We start from the raw sequence: 15,137 nt of genomic DNA, 5'->3' as shown, positions 1-15,137 counted from the left end.
TACTTAGTTCTAAACTCAAGTGTTTGGAGAAATAGAGCTAGCAAGATGTATACTGCCCAATATCATCAGCTCATATGAACTAAATCAAGACCTTTACAACCTCCTTGTATGTTTGCAAAGAGGATAAAAAAATATGAGAGAGATTCAAGAGGTACTCCAGTACAACAAATATATACAACGTACTATTTTTTCTCTCAAGATGTGTGAATATGAGCACTAAAAATTAAAATAACATTTGGTGATTATTCTCACATTCACTGATTATTCTCACAATACTTAGATTCTAGTATAGACAATAATGTATTTGTCTATGCACATCAAAGACAACAGTGGTATAATAACAAAGGTTTTTATGATCAGTATAAGCTGCTAGACTTGAGGGAGTCTGGAAACGTAAATGTCCTCTCTGAATAATAGCTCATTACTACCAGGTTTGAAATTATCTACATGCCAAGTTATTACATGATGTAAAATTCAGTCCAAATATTCACTTGAAATTTCTTACCTCTCCATTTTCCACCACAGCCATAGAGCACATCTGTCCACAAGCTATATTAACGACTATTTTATTTTGTAGGCAGCTGGTAACTCTACGAGGAATTGGTTGATTTGCTGTTGAACCAGATCCAACCTGGCCTGAGTTATTGTAACCCCACGTGTATACCTGTTGCAAAAGAATTGTCATCAAAGACAGCTTTATAATACATAGTTCAAAGCATATATTCAAGAGAGGAAAAAGCTGTATGAATAAAAAATTTAATTTTTATGTGAAAGTGGGTATATTTTTTTACAGACCTAGGAAGACACATAGGTTTACAACTGAAGCATTTCTAACAAAAATATGCCAATCTCAGTATTTATATATTCCATTCTTTTATGTTCCTCCACTCAAAGGTAAGAGGAAACATGATGGCTGCAGTTAATGCTGGAACAACCCCTTGCTACTTTTCCAGAATCCAAACTTGAATAGGTAAGTGGCACAAATGGCATCACAAGGCAAATTCCAGGAAACTTTTTACTTTGGCAGGTAGAATTCCTTACAGTGAATGTGATTTACATCAATATCAGCTTCAATGCCATTAAGCATTTAGAGTATAGCATAGGAAGGAACTGCATAATTTACTACAAGCAGAAGTGGCACAAAATCAGTGCTCTACACACACTTCAAAACAACTACACCCTCACAAATTTCAATTTGTTGGAAACATTTGTGTTACATCAGCACTGTGAGGATTGCAGGAAGCAAAGTCTAACGCTATAGGTGCAGAGTGTTTTCCTGTTTCTCCCATACATGAGTTTCATTAAGAGAAAAGAGATATTGGTTCCCACTATACTCACTTCTCCATCAGAGGTTAACACCATTGAATGGTGAGAGCCACAGGCAACCTCAATGACCTTCTTGTTCACCAAGTTTGTAGAGACTTGACAGGGAACAAAACCATGATTTGTGGTACCATTGCCCAGCTGACTATAAGCATTATGACCCCACGTGTACACTTCTCCTTCTGCAAGAAAAATGTAAAGACCAGGTTGAAAAATCTCAAGTTTTCCAATGAGTACACAGCATAAAATTACAAACTAAAAAGTCAAATTCAGTAACAATATGCATACTTATGTGTATCAATAAGCGTATCATATTATATGACCTATGGGGCTGTTCAGCCCATGGATGTCCCAATGCTACCCGGCTCACATAGTTTTGACCACAAATCCAAAAGGGTAGTACCACCATAATCATAGTAAAGGAAAACATACTGCTGCAAGAAAAGGGATGGTGTAATACAGAAGAGAAAAGTATTAAATGACAGTCAGAGTTCCCATTTCAATTTCTTTGTTACAGACAATCAATCAGAATTTCTTGGCACTGTTTCCCACTTTGGAAAATTCAATTAATAAGCTTTAATTCCCTTACAATATGCATATTCCCCAAGAAGGGAATATACTATCTAGTTCCCCAGAACTACAAAGGCAAAATATGCTACACTAAAGCAATACTTCTCTATAATAATTGGTTCAATTTAAATACTTTATCCTATCAAAAGTGAACAACAGTTTGCTCAGTTCACGAGAATGTGAATGCAAATTTCAGTAAACATGTGAAACATACAGCACAGAAACATACAGCAAAGTGGAAATGACAATAATTAACAAAATAATTGTGTAACATACAACAGTCCTCTAAAAGGCAAGTTAAAAAACGTTGTGCTGAAGAAAAGCCATTAACGCAAATGGAGTTATGAGTAAAAATCATCAAGGATGAGTTCTGGACCTGCTCTTTGGCAGTACTTCATCATCAGGTTAAGGAGTATGAGTGTGTCAGTGGGATCTGACACATTTTGTTACCAGTAACAAAGTTCAGAGGAATACAGATGCATACATAAAAAAGCACACAGAATGGTCTGCCATGAAGACTGGAGAAAATGATGGAACACAACTGAATGTAAAAGAACACATTTACAACATAATTCCCCTCACCTGCTTTCAGTCATAATCTAGAATACTGAAAAACATTTCCTCTCATTAACAGAATAAGTGTGAATATCATCAATTAGGCTCTAACAGAACCTTACTGGGAACATAACGTAAATAATTTTTTTCCTCAAGAGTAACATAATTATGAACACAAAAGCCACTACCACGATGCAGATAATAGAGTGTCACTGCAGGAAGCATGAAGGCTGGGAAGCAACATAATGGGTTTTTAAAGCACATCAAAAAGTAGGTACTGGAGGGAAAAGATGTATTTTAGCTGAAGGACAGTGTTGGCACAAGAACACAGGGGCATAATGTAGTCACTAATGCATTTCAAGAGCAATCGGAAGTTTCAAACTTAACTGAGAAGTGGAAGAAAAAACCCTTCCAAAAGTAGTAACAAGATCAAAGTAGGGCTTGAAAAACTTCTGAAAATAACAAGCTAGCTGACATGTCATGTTTGCCTATTAAAATACTTCTGACTTAACAGCCCAGAATACTCAGCTCTCTCTCTTATGTTACCAGCCCAGACCTTTCACACCTGCTGGAGGAATTTAAGTGGACTCTCTGAAAAAGCAATATTCAGATCATACTTTACCTTCTGTAGCAAGAACAACATGAGGGCCACTTCCATAACTTAGGCAGGCTATCTTTTTGCCACACAGGGAATCTAGCCTCCTTGGTTCAATAGTGCTCTGCATGTCTCCTGTTCCCAAACAGCCACTGCAGTTCATGCCAAGCACAAAAACCTGTTATAAAAGAATCACACTTATAATTTAGGCTGCAAAGGAAACCCTCCTCCAAAGGTCAACTAGGCCACTCTCATGCTCAACAAAGATCTAAACAGATCAGTTGACTCAAGGCCACATCCAAAAGATTCTTGAATATGTCCAAGGAAAAAAACCTCACAACTGCTCAAGGATATAACCCCTCTTATGGTAATTTTTTCCTAGTACTGAATCAGAACTTCCCATTTTGCCGTTTGTGTCCACTGCTCCTCGTCTGTCACTAAGCACTTGCAACAAATGTCTAACTCCATCTTCTCTTTGTTCTCTCATTGTGGTGGGAAGCCTTAAATTAAAACTGAAAATGTTTCAGTAGCAAACAAAACAATCTATTTTTGCATGCAACTTTCTCTAGCTGTGCTATTAAACTACTGAGCCTTCAGAAAAACTTGACACATAACTGATTAAACATGTCATGTTCATACACACTCTAGGACAATTACCTCATCATTTTCAGTTGTATACAACACTTCATTGCCAGCACTACCAAAGACACAGGCTTGACGAATTAACTTGATCTCTTCTGAGGAACAGAGAGAAAAAATCGGCCATTTCCCAACATCCAGCATCTTCAGGGCTGACAACAGTGTTGCCTCCAAGGCCTGGCATAATAAAAAAATGCTATCAAATACCTGCACAGAGAGAAATACATGCCTTTGCATAGTAAAAAATTAGATAAACAGCACCATTTCCTTTTTCAGCCACAAACCAGTATTTTAATTCTACAGCAATGCTTGAAAGGAAGACATAAAAAATAGAAATAAAGGATCTATATACCTGGAGAAAAGCGCCATGTAAGAGGTTAAATGGTGAAGTCGTATTTTCATTATAGTCATTATATTAATAATATTTCATTATATTAATATATTATATTAATTATATGATAGTATATACAATATAAGTGCTGTCTTACAGAATTCAATATAATTACAGAATTCTATAAGACAGCATTCCAATATAAAGTGTAAAGTGTATATTCAAAATTTGAAATCTGTGTATTTTCCATTGATGCTAAAATTGCTTTTAAAATAAGAAACCATAAAAGAAGTCTGCCCAAGAACACACTGATCTTTGAGAAACATAGATATTTGTTTTCATGTATGCATTTTTTCTACCACCAAATTATACGAAGGTGTGAATAAATTCTAGTTTGGAGTCTGGAACATATCAGCCATAAGAATATTGTTTTTTCAATTAGTATCACTGACTATGAAAAAATATACACAGAAATATACAGAACATTAGAAAATCATAACCAAAACCCTAAATTAATCCTAAATTAAATTCTTTTCCAGACAAATACCAGCTAATCACACATTTCATTATTATATACTTCTGAGGAGGGGAAAGAAGGATTGGCCATCTTCACAGGAAAAAAAAGTTGTGGTTTTAATCACACCAGTTCTTTCCCCATCTCCTTGCAGCAAATAACTGACCAACTTCAGCCAAATTTGCAAGTGAAAGGGAAGTAAGATTCTGCTGACACAATCAGCTTGGCAGCAGGCAGCTGGACAAACAGACATTATGTTATGAAATAAGTCAGTGAGCAAGTAGGTCTAAGCTAATCCTAGCAAACACTGTTCCCCTGTGACACGTAGCAGGGTTATCAGGGATGAAGGACTAGAATCCATATGGAATCAGTCGGTTCATTTGCTGTTTGCAGAATAATTTCTTTGATATTAAGAGGTAACCATTTATTCTACAGAGAATTTTAGGCCCTCTTAAGATATGATAATAAATACTAAAAGCATCAGAGACTGTTTTTCCAACTGCATCAACAAAATTGCATCCCACTTTTGCTCAAGACTGAAGAAGCCTTGAATGCAAAAGGACAGTCAGGGTGTCCTTCAATTTTACAGATCCCTTTACTGGAATAACATATTTGTTTCTTTATAATGTGGGCTCCAAATTCCAAGTGTTCAGTGGGTCAGAACCCAGATGTTTTTTCTTTAACCTTGTTTTTCAAAGCACTCATATCCTACGCTCACAATTAACAGATTAAAAAAAACCCAACAAACCAACAAAACCCAAACTGTTGCATTTGTTAACACTAAAATAATATACTGAAAGAAAAAATCTCCAACTACTCTTATAAGAACCACCCAAGGAAATACTTATGATACTAATCTTCAGAAAAAAAAAAAAAGAATTAACCAAAACTTTATCAGACATAAAAACCTCCATAACCTAAATCCTGTCTCTGGAATTATTAGTGACACTCAACTCAGTAAGAGATATTCTTCCACTTTTCAAGACTTTCTCACCTCACACAGTTCCACATTATATTTTGCTTCAAAAATATAAAAACCAGCTTCAACTCTTAGATATCCTGTAAGTGATCAGTTCCCTCATTATATTGCACAAAGTCATGAAAGGCAGACTTAGACATGAATCTCAGATGTTATATGTATACATTGCTTAAGTCATCCAAAAAATATTGGAAGAACAAGACTCCTTCACCTAGTACCATTTCTTCTACCTATAGTTTTTGTTTTCTGTCTACCTTGAAAAGTACTTGCATGTACTAAGCTACTGCTAAATGGAACCTTTTGAGCAGAGCAGCACAGAATTCCCAATAGAAATCGACACTCTGACCTTGGCACTGACTCCTTGAGGAGGAGGTTCATCCTCCATATGGATTTGTGCTTGTGTCACCCTGTGGAGAGAGAACTGTGGTTAAATTCATCATATCATATTGCTGCAACAATACTTTCTGAAACTATGCACATTTAATATTAAGTCAGAACTATCTTCTTCTGTGGGGTGAGAAAACAAGAAATGCAAAGCTCTCTCAGTTTTGCTTTTATATACAACTGTACTGTGATCAGTTAGGCAGACTGTGTATTCTTATCTAAAATATTAATTCTTGGACAAAACATTGCTTTAAAACAAGTAGGAAACTTAGATTGTGATTGGAAAGAGATGTTTTATGAGCACCATACTCCAATGTCTTTTCATTGCAGTAAAAATAAATTGAGAACCTTCCTGACATAATGCTTTAAGACATTTCTTTCAGCAAAGAAAAAGCACAATGCTCAGAGAATTCAATTTCTGGCTTAAGCCTTCAAATGCAATTATTCCAGTTCCATTCTGAAACCAATGTTAGAAAAACATTTGTGTCTTTTCAGGTTTACTGAGAGCTGCTAAAAATTTCATTCTGCTTCAGAAAATATTGTCAGCCATGTAAATTACCTGTATAATTTCTATGACATACATTATCAATAGAAACAGAATTTCAGACCAGATGTTTCTTCACAAATATGCACAATTCTAAACCCTAAAATCTTAAAATTATTTCCTAACATAAAGCCATGCAACTCCATTTTCAGTAGAACTACAAAAATGAGAAGCAGCTCTGAAGCTGTACAAGCCTCTTTCACTGAACAATGATGAAAGTTGTGCACATCATTTTCTTTGAGGAACATTGGTTCAGACATAGCTAAAAATCTGCTTACTTCTCACATAAAGTTACATGTCTGTAAAATTCTGACTATAGGCAGAATAACATCCAACAAACAAGCTACCATTTTACTGAGTTAATTTTCAGAGTAATACCACATTAAAACAAGTATCAAATGTAACTGCAAAAAACTACCTAACTTACTACTAGACATGTCTCTTATGTAAGACTTCATGCCATGAGACCTAATCTGATTACATAAAATAGATTAAATTAGTATGACTTAAGTATTATAAATGTTAATGACGCACCATGTAATCTATGGAATGAACAGACAAAAATTATTTTCGTGAACCAAACAAATAAAAAAATAAATAAATGCTAAAAAACCTGAAAAAATGCTGCACCTTGTCCATACTGAATATTCACAGACAAGCTTCAACAAAACCCACAAATCCACACACAGAGTGTATTTTTTGAGACATTAAATGAAGAATTCAGCTCATGTGTGAAAGTCCATGGTTGAGCTTAAGGCTCAAACACACAACCAAACTGAAACAACTGGAAGCTGAGTTATATTCCCTTTCAACTAGAACAAACTAAAGGGCTGACTCAGTAGCCTACACATCAATACTGGTATTTGAGATGACCTTGGGGATCCCTGACACCAAATGGTGCTGGCAGATACGATACAGGACCCACAGGATATCCACATATCCATGCCAAGCTGGAGCAGCAGCCAAGAGCTAAATGGCACCAGACAGTTCTGCCTGTGCTACTGAGCAGAGCCCTGAATAAGCACACACAGCCATTTACCAAGCTTTACACCTTCAGAGAAATGCGGGAACTTGCTGAGCTCTTGTGGTTAAGCAATTTCTTATTTTCTTCAACGTGCTTGTTCAAATAAGAATGCAACCAGTTGATTTTGTGTGCATTATCCCTATTTAAAGTAGAAACAAAACCCCCTTTGCCTGTACTACTGAACTGTTCTGAAACATTTTATTTCAAGTATGCCAGTAGTCCTACTGTGAAGCTGATTATCGAGGCCATCCAATATTTTGCAGCATCAATTTCCAACACTCCCTAGCAATGCTGACATATGTTACCCACTTCTTGACCATCCTCAGCCTACACTTAGACCCCAAAAGAATAATTACTAACTGAATTTTCTAGTTTAAACAAACATAGAATTCCATATTTCCTTCCTCAAGCCATTTGATACAAAACTGATATCCATGATTCTTCAGGTTCTAGTATTTCACTTCAATTGCATCTGTGCAGACAAAAGCATAGTTTCCTGTAAAAAGCAGTTGATTTGCTAGTATAAAGATACATTATGATCTAACCATCTCAGTTAACTAATAAAAAGTGCTCCACTTCATTACTTTTCAGACTCCCAACAGCTTTGCCTTGACTTTTCAATAACAAAGATCAGTTACATGTCCTCCCAACTCAAAAGTTAGAACGTGCTTTAACTTTTATATATAAATATGAGAAAATTACCCTGCAGCTTCATTTTCAGTTTTCTCTGCAAACATAGACACCTTATATCTAAGCAACCCCACAGGAGTACACAGGGTGACACAAATTATGCCAGTTTATTCTTTTATTCAAATTCATCTCTTCTAATGAAAGTACATATTGAGTGCCACATAACTGTATCTGCAAAGTAGTTCTTTCTAAAAACCTGTAATTGAATTAACAGTATATATTCACCCGGGGAATCCCGAAAATAAAGACAGAAAAAAAAAATTGAGCCTGTTTAAGAACATATACTTTAAACATATTAGTGATGATTTATATTTGCCCACTTGCAAGAATTGTCCTCCAGAAAAATAACCATTGTCAATACAGTCAAGCAAAGAAAAAAACAGTATTTTCATCAAAAATGAAAAGACAAAAACCTGTATATTTGAGTAAATCAGGTACAGGAGAAAAACATATCCTAGCTATTTCAGACAAGTTATTGGGTTTGTTTGTCTCCTAAATCTTACAATATGTACATAAATGCTAAAACCCCTTACTTTCAAATAGCTAGTCACTACATTTTAAAAGAATTCAATACTTTAGAAAGTTAAAAGGTAACAAGAAACATTTCTCATGCGTTAAAACTTTTTATAATTTTCACTAGTTTTATTTCCCCCAAAAAATTCCGAAGTGCAGATCTAAAGGAGAAAACATCATTATTATAAACATCCATTTATTGAGGACGGGCACTGCTTCTGGATACAAAAATATTTATATTAAACTTCCACAAATCTCTTATCTGGAATTCAAGTTCAATTAAGAATCTGGACAGCATACTCTGGAAGTCTGTTTAGATCTTGGAAACTAGGAGTTCTGACCCTTGCTTTGGTCCAGCCACCACAGATCTTTGGGTAAGACACACACATTTCTGCAGTACACATAAGATTGAGTTAAAGAACATAAATACCAATTCTAGTAGCCAAGCTTCATTAGCAGTCCAAGACCATTTAACCCTAAATATTTAAACAGGTTCACTGACTCATCCGAATGTAAACATTCTTGTAGCTTCTCTCTCTAGGAACTTGGCAAGCAAACAAAAATTTTCAGAACTCCACTTAGTATTTCCTCCCACTTAACTTGAGCATTTATGAATCTCATCTGCTGATTCAAAGGTCTGCCTGCAGATTCTTCCCCAAGGACTCTAACCACAGGCTTAGAGAAGATTACAAACAAAAAGTCACAGAGAAAAGGGACTCAATGAGACTTTCAGAAAAGGAATCTAATCTTCTCTGATATTCCTGATTCCTCAGCAGTTTCCCACCAGAGTAGTCATTACATGATGCTAAGCGGTCCAAGCCACTTTGCAGGAGAGATCAGATCAGCAATATTGCCAACAGGTACTCCTATTGAACAGGTCACATTCCTTTCTAGGAAGACTGTTTTCAAAATTATCTTCCTTCTTTGAATACAGTGAAATGCCAGTACGATATCCAGTGCTGACAAAAAATTGACAGAACTCAGCTTGTCATTCTTTCTTCCACTGAGGTGGCATTTTCCACTACCAAGAAATTGCAGACCTTGACAAACAGTGAGTGGTTGTTTTTCTAACTCCAACTGAAGTATAATCTTCCTTTCTTGCTTCATGACACCAGACTGTGAATTCTCTGCTCCTAACACAAGTTCCACTGTGTGCCTACTCATTACACAAGCAAATCAACACACGGTTTAGAGGCTAGATCCCAGAAACTCTTTATTGGTTCCACCTTCAGAGACAAAATTTCAGCCAAAAGCATCTTGTCAGACACCACCTCTCTTTTGGCATGACGTCCAGTTCTACCTGTTGGCTCCAGGGATGGAACTCCAGTATGACCCCACTGAAGTTTCCAGAGGTTCACATGCACAGAATGCATATTCTAAGTGATGGTAAGACAAGTGCTCATATTAAGTTTCTTCATTTTTCTCATTCCTAGTCCAGTTACTTTTCCCCTTTAGAAATGTCTATCACCATCATTGATGTAGAATGGTGGATTGTTGACCAGTCAGCAACAAGAGAGGAAGCCTCTGGAAAAAAAATCATCATCACCCACCAGAAGGAAAATATTTAAAGCAGAAATAAAAAAATAATCCTAAATTCTTTTCTCATTTTACAAACCTTAGAGTCAAACTGAAAAAAAGAACCCACACCTTTGGTTTTCTATCTACTTGACTTTAAAAAAAGAAGAAGATTTGAAGAAAGTGACTGGTAACTACTAAGAAAGAGAAGCTATATAACAAACAAATGAAAGACAGAAATAAAAAGACAAGAAAACAGTAGAGTTTATTAAAGAATTAAGCCTCCAGTACACTTAATATCAACATAAGAAAATGTCAATCAAAATACATTTCCACTTAAAAGTATTTACACTTCCTTCTACAAATGCAAAAGTACCTTTTGAAGGCAAACAAGTGTTTCAGATCATGGAAAAAATGTAAGAACTACTTAAGCACGGAAAAGTATTATAGAAAGATGCTGGAGTCACTTTGACATAATTACTGGTTTACTTCTCCAGTAAAAGGAAAAAAACATAATGAGCATTATCTCTAGACCTTGAGATGTGTTAAAATAATCAAACATTTTGACAGACAGTCTCTTGGGAACAAGATGTCATTCATGCATTGCAATCTAATGTAACCTAAATATAGCCTGAGGTGCTAAAGAAAAACACCTGTTCACAATTTTGATATGGCTAATCCAAGATTTTCAGAAAATTAACTTCAAAAGTTCCTTCTCTTTGGTGAATTGTTACCCAAACTTCAACTCCTGCAATCCATAGAGTAACACAAACATAATAAAATACAACTGTTGTAATTGTTGGTTCTTGCCTATTTTATATTCTACACAAAACATCATTTACCACACAACTGATTTGGTAGAATTGAAAACTCATCTTCATTTTTATCTTCCAACATGAGAGGTCACAGAACCAGCTTTAGGGAAACAAAATTAATCCAAAGATTCATTTTAAGAAAAAAAAACTTTCTTAAAAATATTGACCAGGCAACAGAACAAAACCATTCAGAATAGTGCAGTAAATATGCAAAAGAAGCAGCTTTTAAAATTATTTTTAATGAAGTTAATGAATTGTAATACAGAAAATATTAAAGCTTCAAGAAGCACCAACAGGACAGTTGTCCAGGATGAATCATGTAGCAGCTTCAGTTGCATGTGGGAGCCTGACCAAGCCAGAATTTACCTAGGTATACACATCAAACAGGTATTACATGTCTGGAGCTAAGAATTCTGATCGTTAAAACTCTTAATGTCTGCATACAAAGACATTGCATGTTGTAGGAGAGATAAAACAGTAAACAGAATGTGAATGAGAAAGAAGAGTTATACCCCACTTCCTCTACCAATAAATGATACTAAATGTACTGTTCCAGTCTTCTGGTACTGGAACTGCTGAACATTAAGTGGCAAGAGCAGTAGATCTAAGACACAGGGGATTCTCAACCCTTAAAAAATAATTAAGAGACAAATTGTTATTCTTTCGAGGTAAAAGTTTGAACATCTAACATTAAATCTACCCACTGCAGTAGTCCACTCCATATTGCAACAGGTGATATGCATCATGATGCCAAGGCCATGTTACCTGAACTTTCCCACTCCATGGTCTTATTTCTATTATTGTTTTCACTGACATGATTAAAGGAGCTTAAAAAAACAATTGTCTATAACGAACTCAGAACTACATTTGCCAGTTTTACTCTTGAATTGGTACTTGACCTTTTCATTTTCACTTTGCTTAACTATCCTTTTTCTAGTCTTTATTTCTAAAATCCTTTTTGATGGGTTGAAGTTGTTTTCAATACACCTTTTAAAAATATTTTTGGATATAAATTCCAAATGGATTCTACCTTTGGAATAAAACAGCTTTTTACCTTTGTTACTTTCTAGAGCCCTCGGGACTCCTGTACAAACAACATCACTAATTAATCCTCTTGATTTTTCCAAGTTTGCCCAAACCTGTTCAGTTACCTATTTTATTTCTATTTATTTAATCTAATTAAAATGTGATCCAAGATCACAAGCTGACTGATGAACCACCTTTTCCCAGAATTTTCACACTGCTTACCTGAAAGGCAATTCAGAGCTTATTTGGCAAGCTGACAGCAGTTGTATAAAAGATCCTCTGGAACACTGTATGTCTAAATGATGCCATCATCTGTATCTCTTGGCTGTTCAGCCTGGAGAAGAGACTCCAGGGAAACCTCACTTTCACTACTTAAAGGGGGCTTATAAAAAAGAGGGAGAGTAACTTTTTACACAGGCAGGTATTGATTGGACAAGGGGGAATGGATTTAAACAAGAAGAAGACAGAATCAGATCAGATCCCAGGAAGGAATTCTTTAATCAGATGGTGGTGAGGGCACAAACAGTTTGCTGAGAAAAGTTATGGACACCTTATCCCTGGCAGTGTTCAAGGCCACTGGATGGGACTGGGGCAACGTGGTCTAGTGAATGGCATTCCTGCCCATGGCAGGGGGGTTGGAGCCAGATGATCTTTAAGGTCCCTTCCAACCCAAACCATTCTGTGATTCTACAGTCTAAGAAAGAAGTGATATCTGTAAGTGATATGCTTATACAACTCCAACTCCTGTGGACTATAGCAGACACCATCAAAAGTTCTTATAATTCTCTTGTCTCAAAGCAATGATATGCTTGACTCTTTTTCTTTATCCACACAGTCTCTTCCTGCAACTTGACAGTCCATCATATCATTCACATCCTGCATAATTCTATCACATTTATTTCCTATATCTGGACAGTATTATCCCTTCTATCAACACTGAGCAGGATGATTGCTTCTAAATGTTTCATTTACCCTGTGTTTGCTTTCACATCCTCCAACATGGAATCATAGAATTATTTGGGTTGGAAGGGACCATAGATACAATTTTGTTCCAACCCCTGCCATGGACAGGGACACCTTCCACTAGACCAGGTTGCTCAGAGCCCCATCCAACCAGGTCTTGAACACTGCCAGGGATGGGGCATCCACAGCTCTCTGAGCAACCGGCTCCAGTACCTCACCACCCACAGTGAAAGTGTTATTTTTCCTAACATCTAATCTAAATGTACTCCCCTTCAATTAGATCCTGTCACTACATTCTCTTGTAAATAGGCTTGCCCCATCTTTCCTGTAAGCTCCCTTCACGTACCGCAAGGCACATGGGTCCATCAACCCAAGTGGTCTCTGACGGTGTACAAGCATCATTCCCTACAGACCTCACCCCATTCGTAACCCGAGTAAAACCTCTTTGCTGACTGCGCCCGATACTGGAAATTTCAAGGGAACGCCATGAAATCCTCCCATCTCCCACACAATAAATAAACAGGGTTTGATTTCCAAAGTATCCTCTCTATTCCTTTAAACCATGACCGGCTGGCCAAGCTCAGCTCGCCTGGAGCGCCGCCAGCACCATCACACCTCTGCGCACCTGCGGGCAGCGCGACCGGCACCGCACCGACGTGAGGCGGGACAGGGGCGGAGCGCACGGACACACACACACGGACAGAGTCACGGACACACACAGAGGCACACACCGCCATCCCCGCTATCGGCCATTTACAGACCGGGTGCCTGAGAAGCGAGGCCTCGGGGAGCGCAGCCCCAGCCCGGCCCAGCACACGCAGCTCGGGCGGCCGCGCCCTCCCTCAGCCCCAGCTCCGCTGCCCACCGCGGGCCGCCCGGGGAAGGGAAGCGCAGGGAAGGCGGGGAGCCAGCCCCATTCTCTTCCTTTCCCTCCCCTTCCCACCCCAGCTTACCTTCCTTCCCCGCAGGCGGCGGCTCCTCCCCCCGCCCCGGGAAGATGCTGCCGCGCTCAGGCGCCTCCTCACCGCCGAGCCGGGAGGGCCAGGGGAAGGGGAGGGAAGCGGCTGGCACCTCCCAGGGCTCCACCCACTGCAGCAGGAGCCGCTGTCCTCGGAGCCCGGCGGCGGAGGGCCCCGCAGCAGAGCTCTCCCTGTGGGGAGCGCGGGAGCTGTCTGCGGGGCCTGGCCCGTGGCTGCTTTGGGAAGAGACGTGCCCTGAGCGAGCACGGCAACAGGGCAGACACCAGCCCTTCCCCGTCCGAATCACAGAATCGATTAGCTTGGAAAAGCCCTCTGAGGTCCTGAGCCCAAGTCGTGGCGCTGCACCACCATGGCAGCCAGACCGGGGCACTGAGTGCCACATCCAGTCTCTCCTTAAACTCCTCCGGGGACGGTGACTCCACCAGGTCCCCGGGCAGCCCGTTCCAGGCTTTTGCCTGGGCCGAAATACCCGTGTCAACCACACACTGAGAGACATGGTCAAAGGGGAATATCAAATATTGCTATTCCAACCGGCGATCATGTATTTTTTTTCCCTGAGGAACTGAGGGGGTATTAAATATTCTATTTACCCCACGGCTTATGTTTAAAATCAAGCACTCCCAAAGAGGATAGACTTGATAAGTTTTCCTAAAAGCAGCACCCTGGCTGTTTCACCTGGTTGTGTCTCTTACCTTGGTTGTGTCTCTTGCCTGCTACTTTGCTGTGGGGAATACTCAGAGACCCTTGCAGCCATACCCAACGATATTGTTACATTATTGCTGTGGAATACTCAGAAGGAGGAAGTTTGCTCTGGAGCTAAGGAACTGATTTCCTGCAAAAAATTAAATTCCTTTATGACCTAGGGAGGGTCTCAGTTTTTCTTGTGAGAATCACAGCTTCATAAGGATGTTTTGACATTTTAAGATTGATGTACTCAGATGCAAGTCTTTGGCTGTCCAAAAATGAGGTTTGTGTAAGTACCTAAAGTTGCAAAAGCCCTGCCCTTAGAGTTACTACAGGAGCAGAGGATCCATAGGTGTATGTTCTCCATACTTGCTACGTTGCATGGCAGTCTCAGTCTGTAGGGTACACGTGCCTTTCATCCCATTCTTCACCTTTATCACACATGAAGTGCCTGCAGCGCTGTGCCAGCTACCAGTGCTCTTCCCTGATGTGC

At 38.6% G+C, this 15,137-nt stretch overlaps 1 protein-coding gene across 1 annotated transcript in view; it reads right to left on the bottom strand.

The window, feature by feature from the left end:
- RCBTB2 (RCC1 and BTB domain containing protein 2) overlaps positions 1-14,038 on the bottom strand; it is a 32,204-nt gene extending 18,166 nt beyond the window's left edge. Inside the window, exons 1-6 of the mRNA XM_033052046.1 lie at positions 13,934-14,038; positions 5,853-5,913; positions 3,701-3,859; positions 3,071-3,221; positions 1,339-1,505; positions 506-664 (exon numbers count right to left, since the gene is read on the bottom strand). Coding sequence (XP_032907937.1) covers positions 506-664; positions 1,339-1,505; positions 3,071-3,221; positions 3,701-3,859; positions 5,853-5,891 — 675 coding nt within the window. The 5' untranslated portion in view covers positions 5,892-5,913; positions 13,934-14,038. The remainder of the gene's footprint in view (positions 1-505; positions 665-1,338; positions 1,506-3,070; positions 3,222-3,700; positions 3,860-5,852; positions 5,914-13,933) is intronic.
- Positions 14,039-15,137: the final 1,099 nt, after the last annotated feature.

This window comes from Catharus ustulatus, chromosome 2, assembly GCF_009819885.2.
Source record: "Catharus ustulatus isolate bCatUst1 chromosome 2, bCatUst1.pri.v2, whole genome shotgun sequence".
Lineage (NCBI taxonomy): Eukaryota > Metazoa > Chordata > Aves > Passeriformes > Turdidae > Catharus > Catharus ustulatus.
Note: the sequence above shows the minus strand (reverse complement) of the source record. Positions and strands in the feature narration are given on the sequence as shown.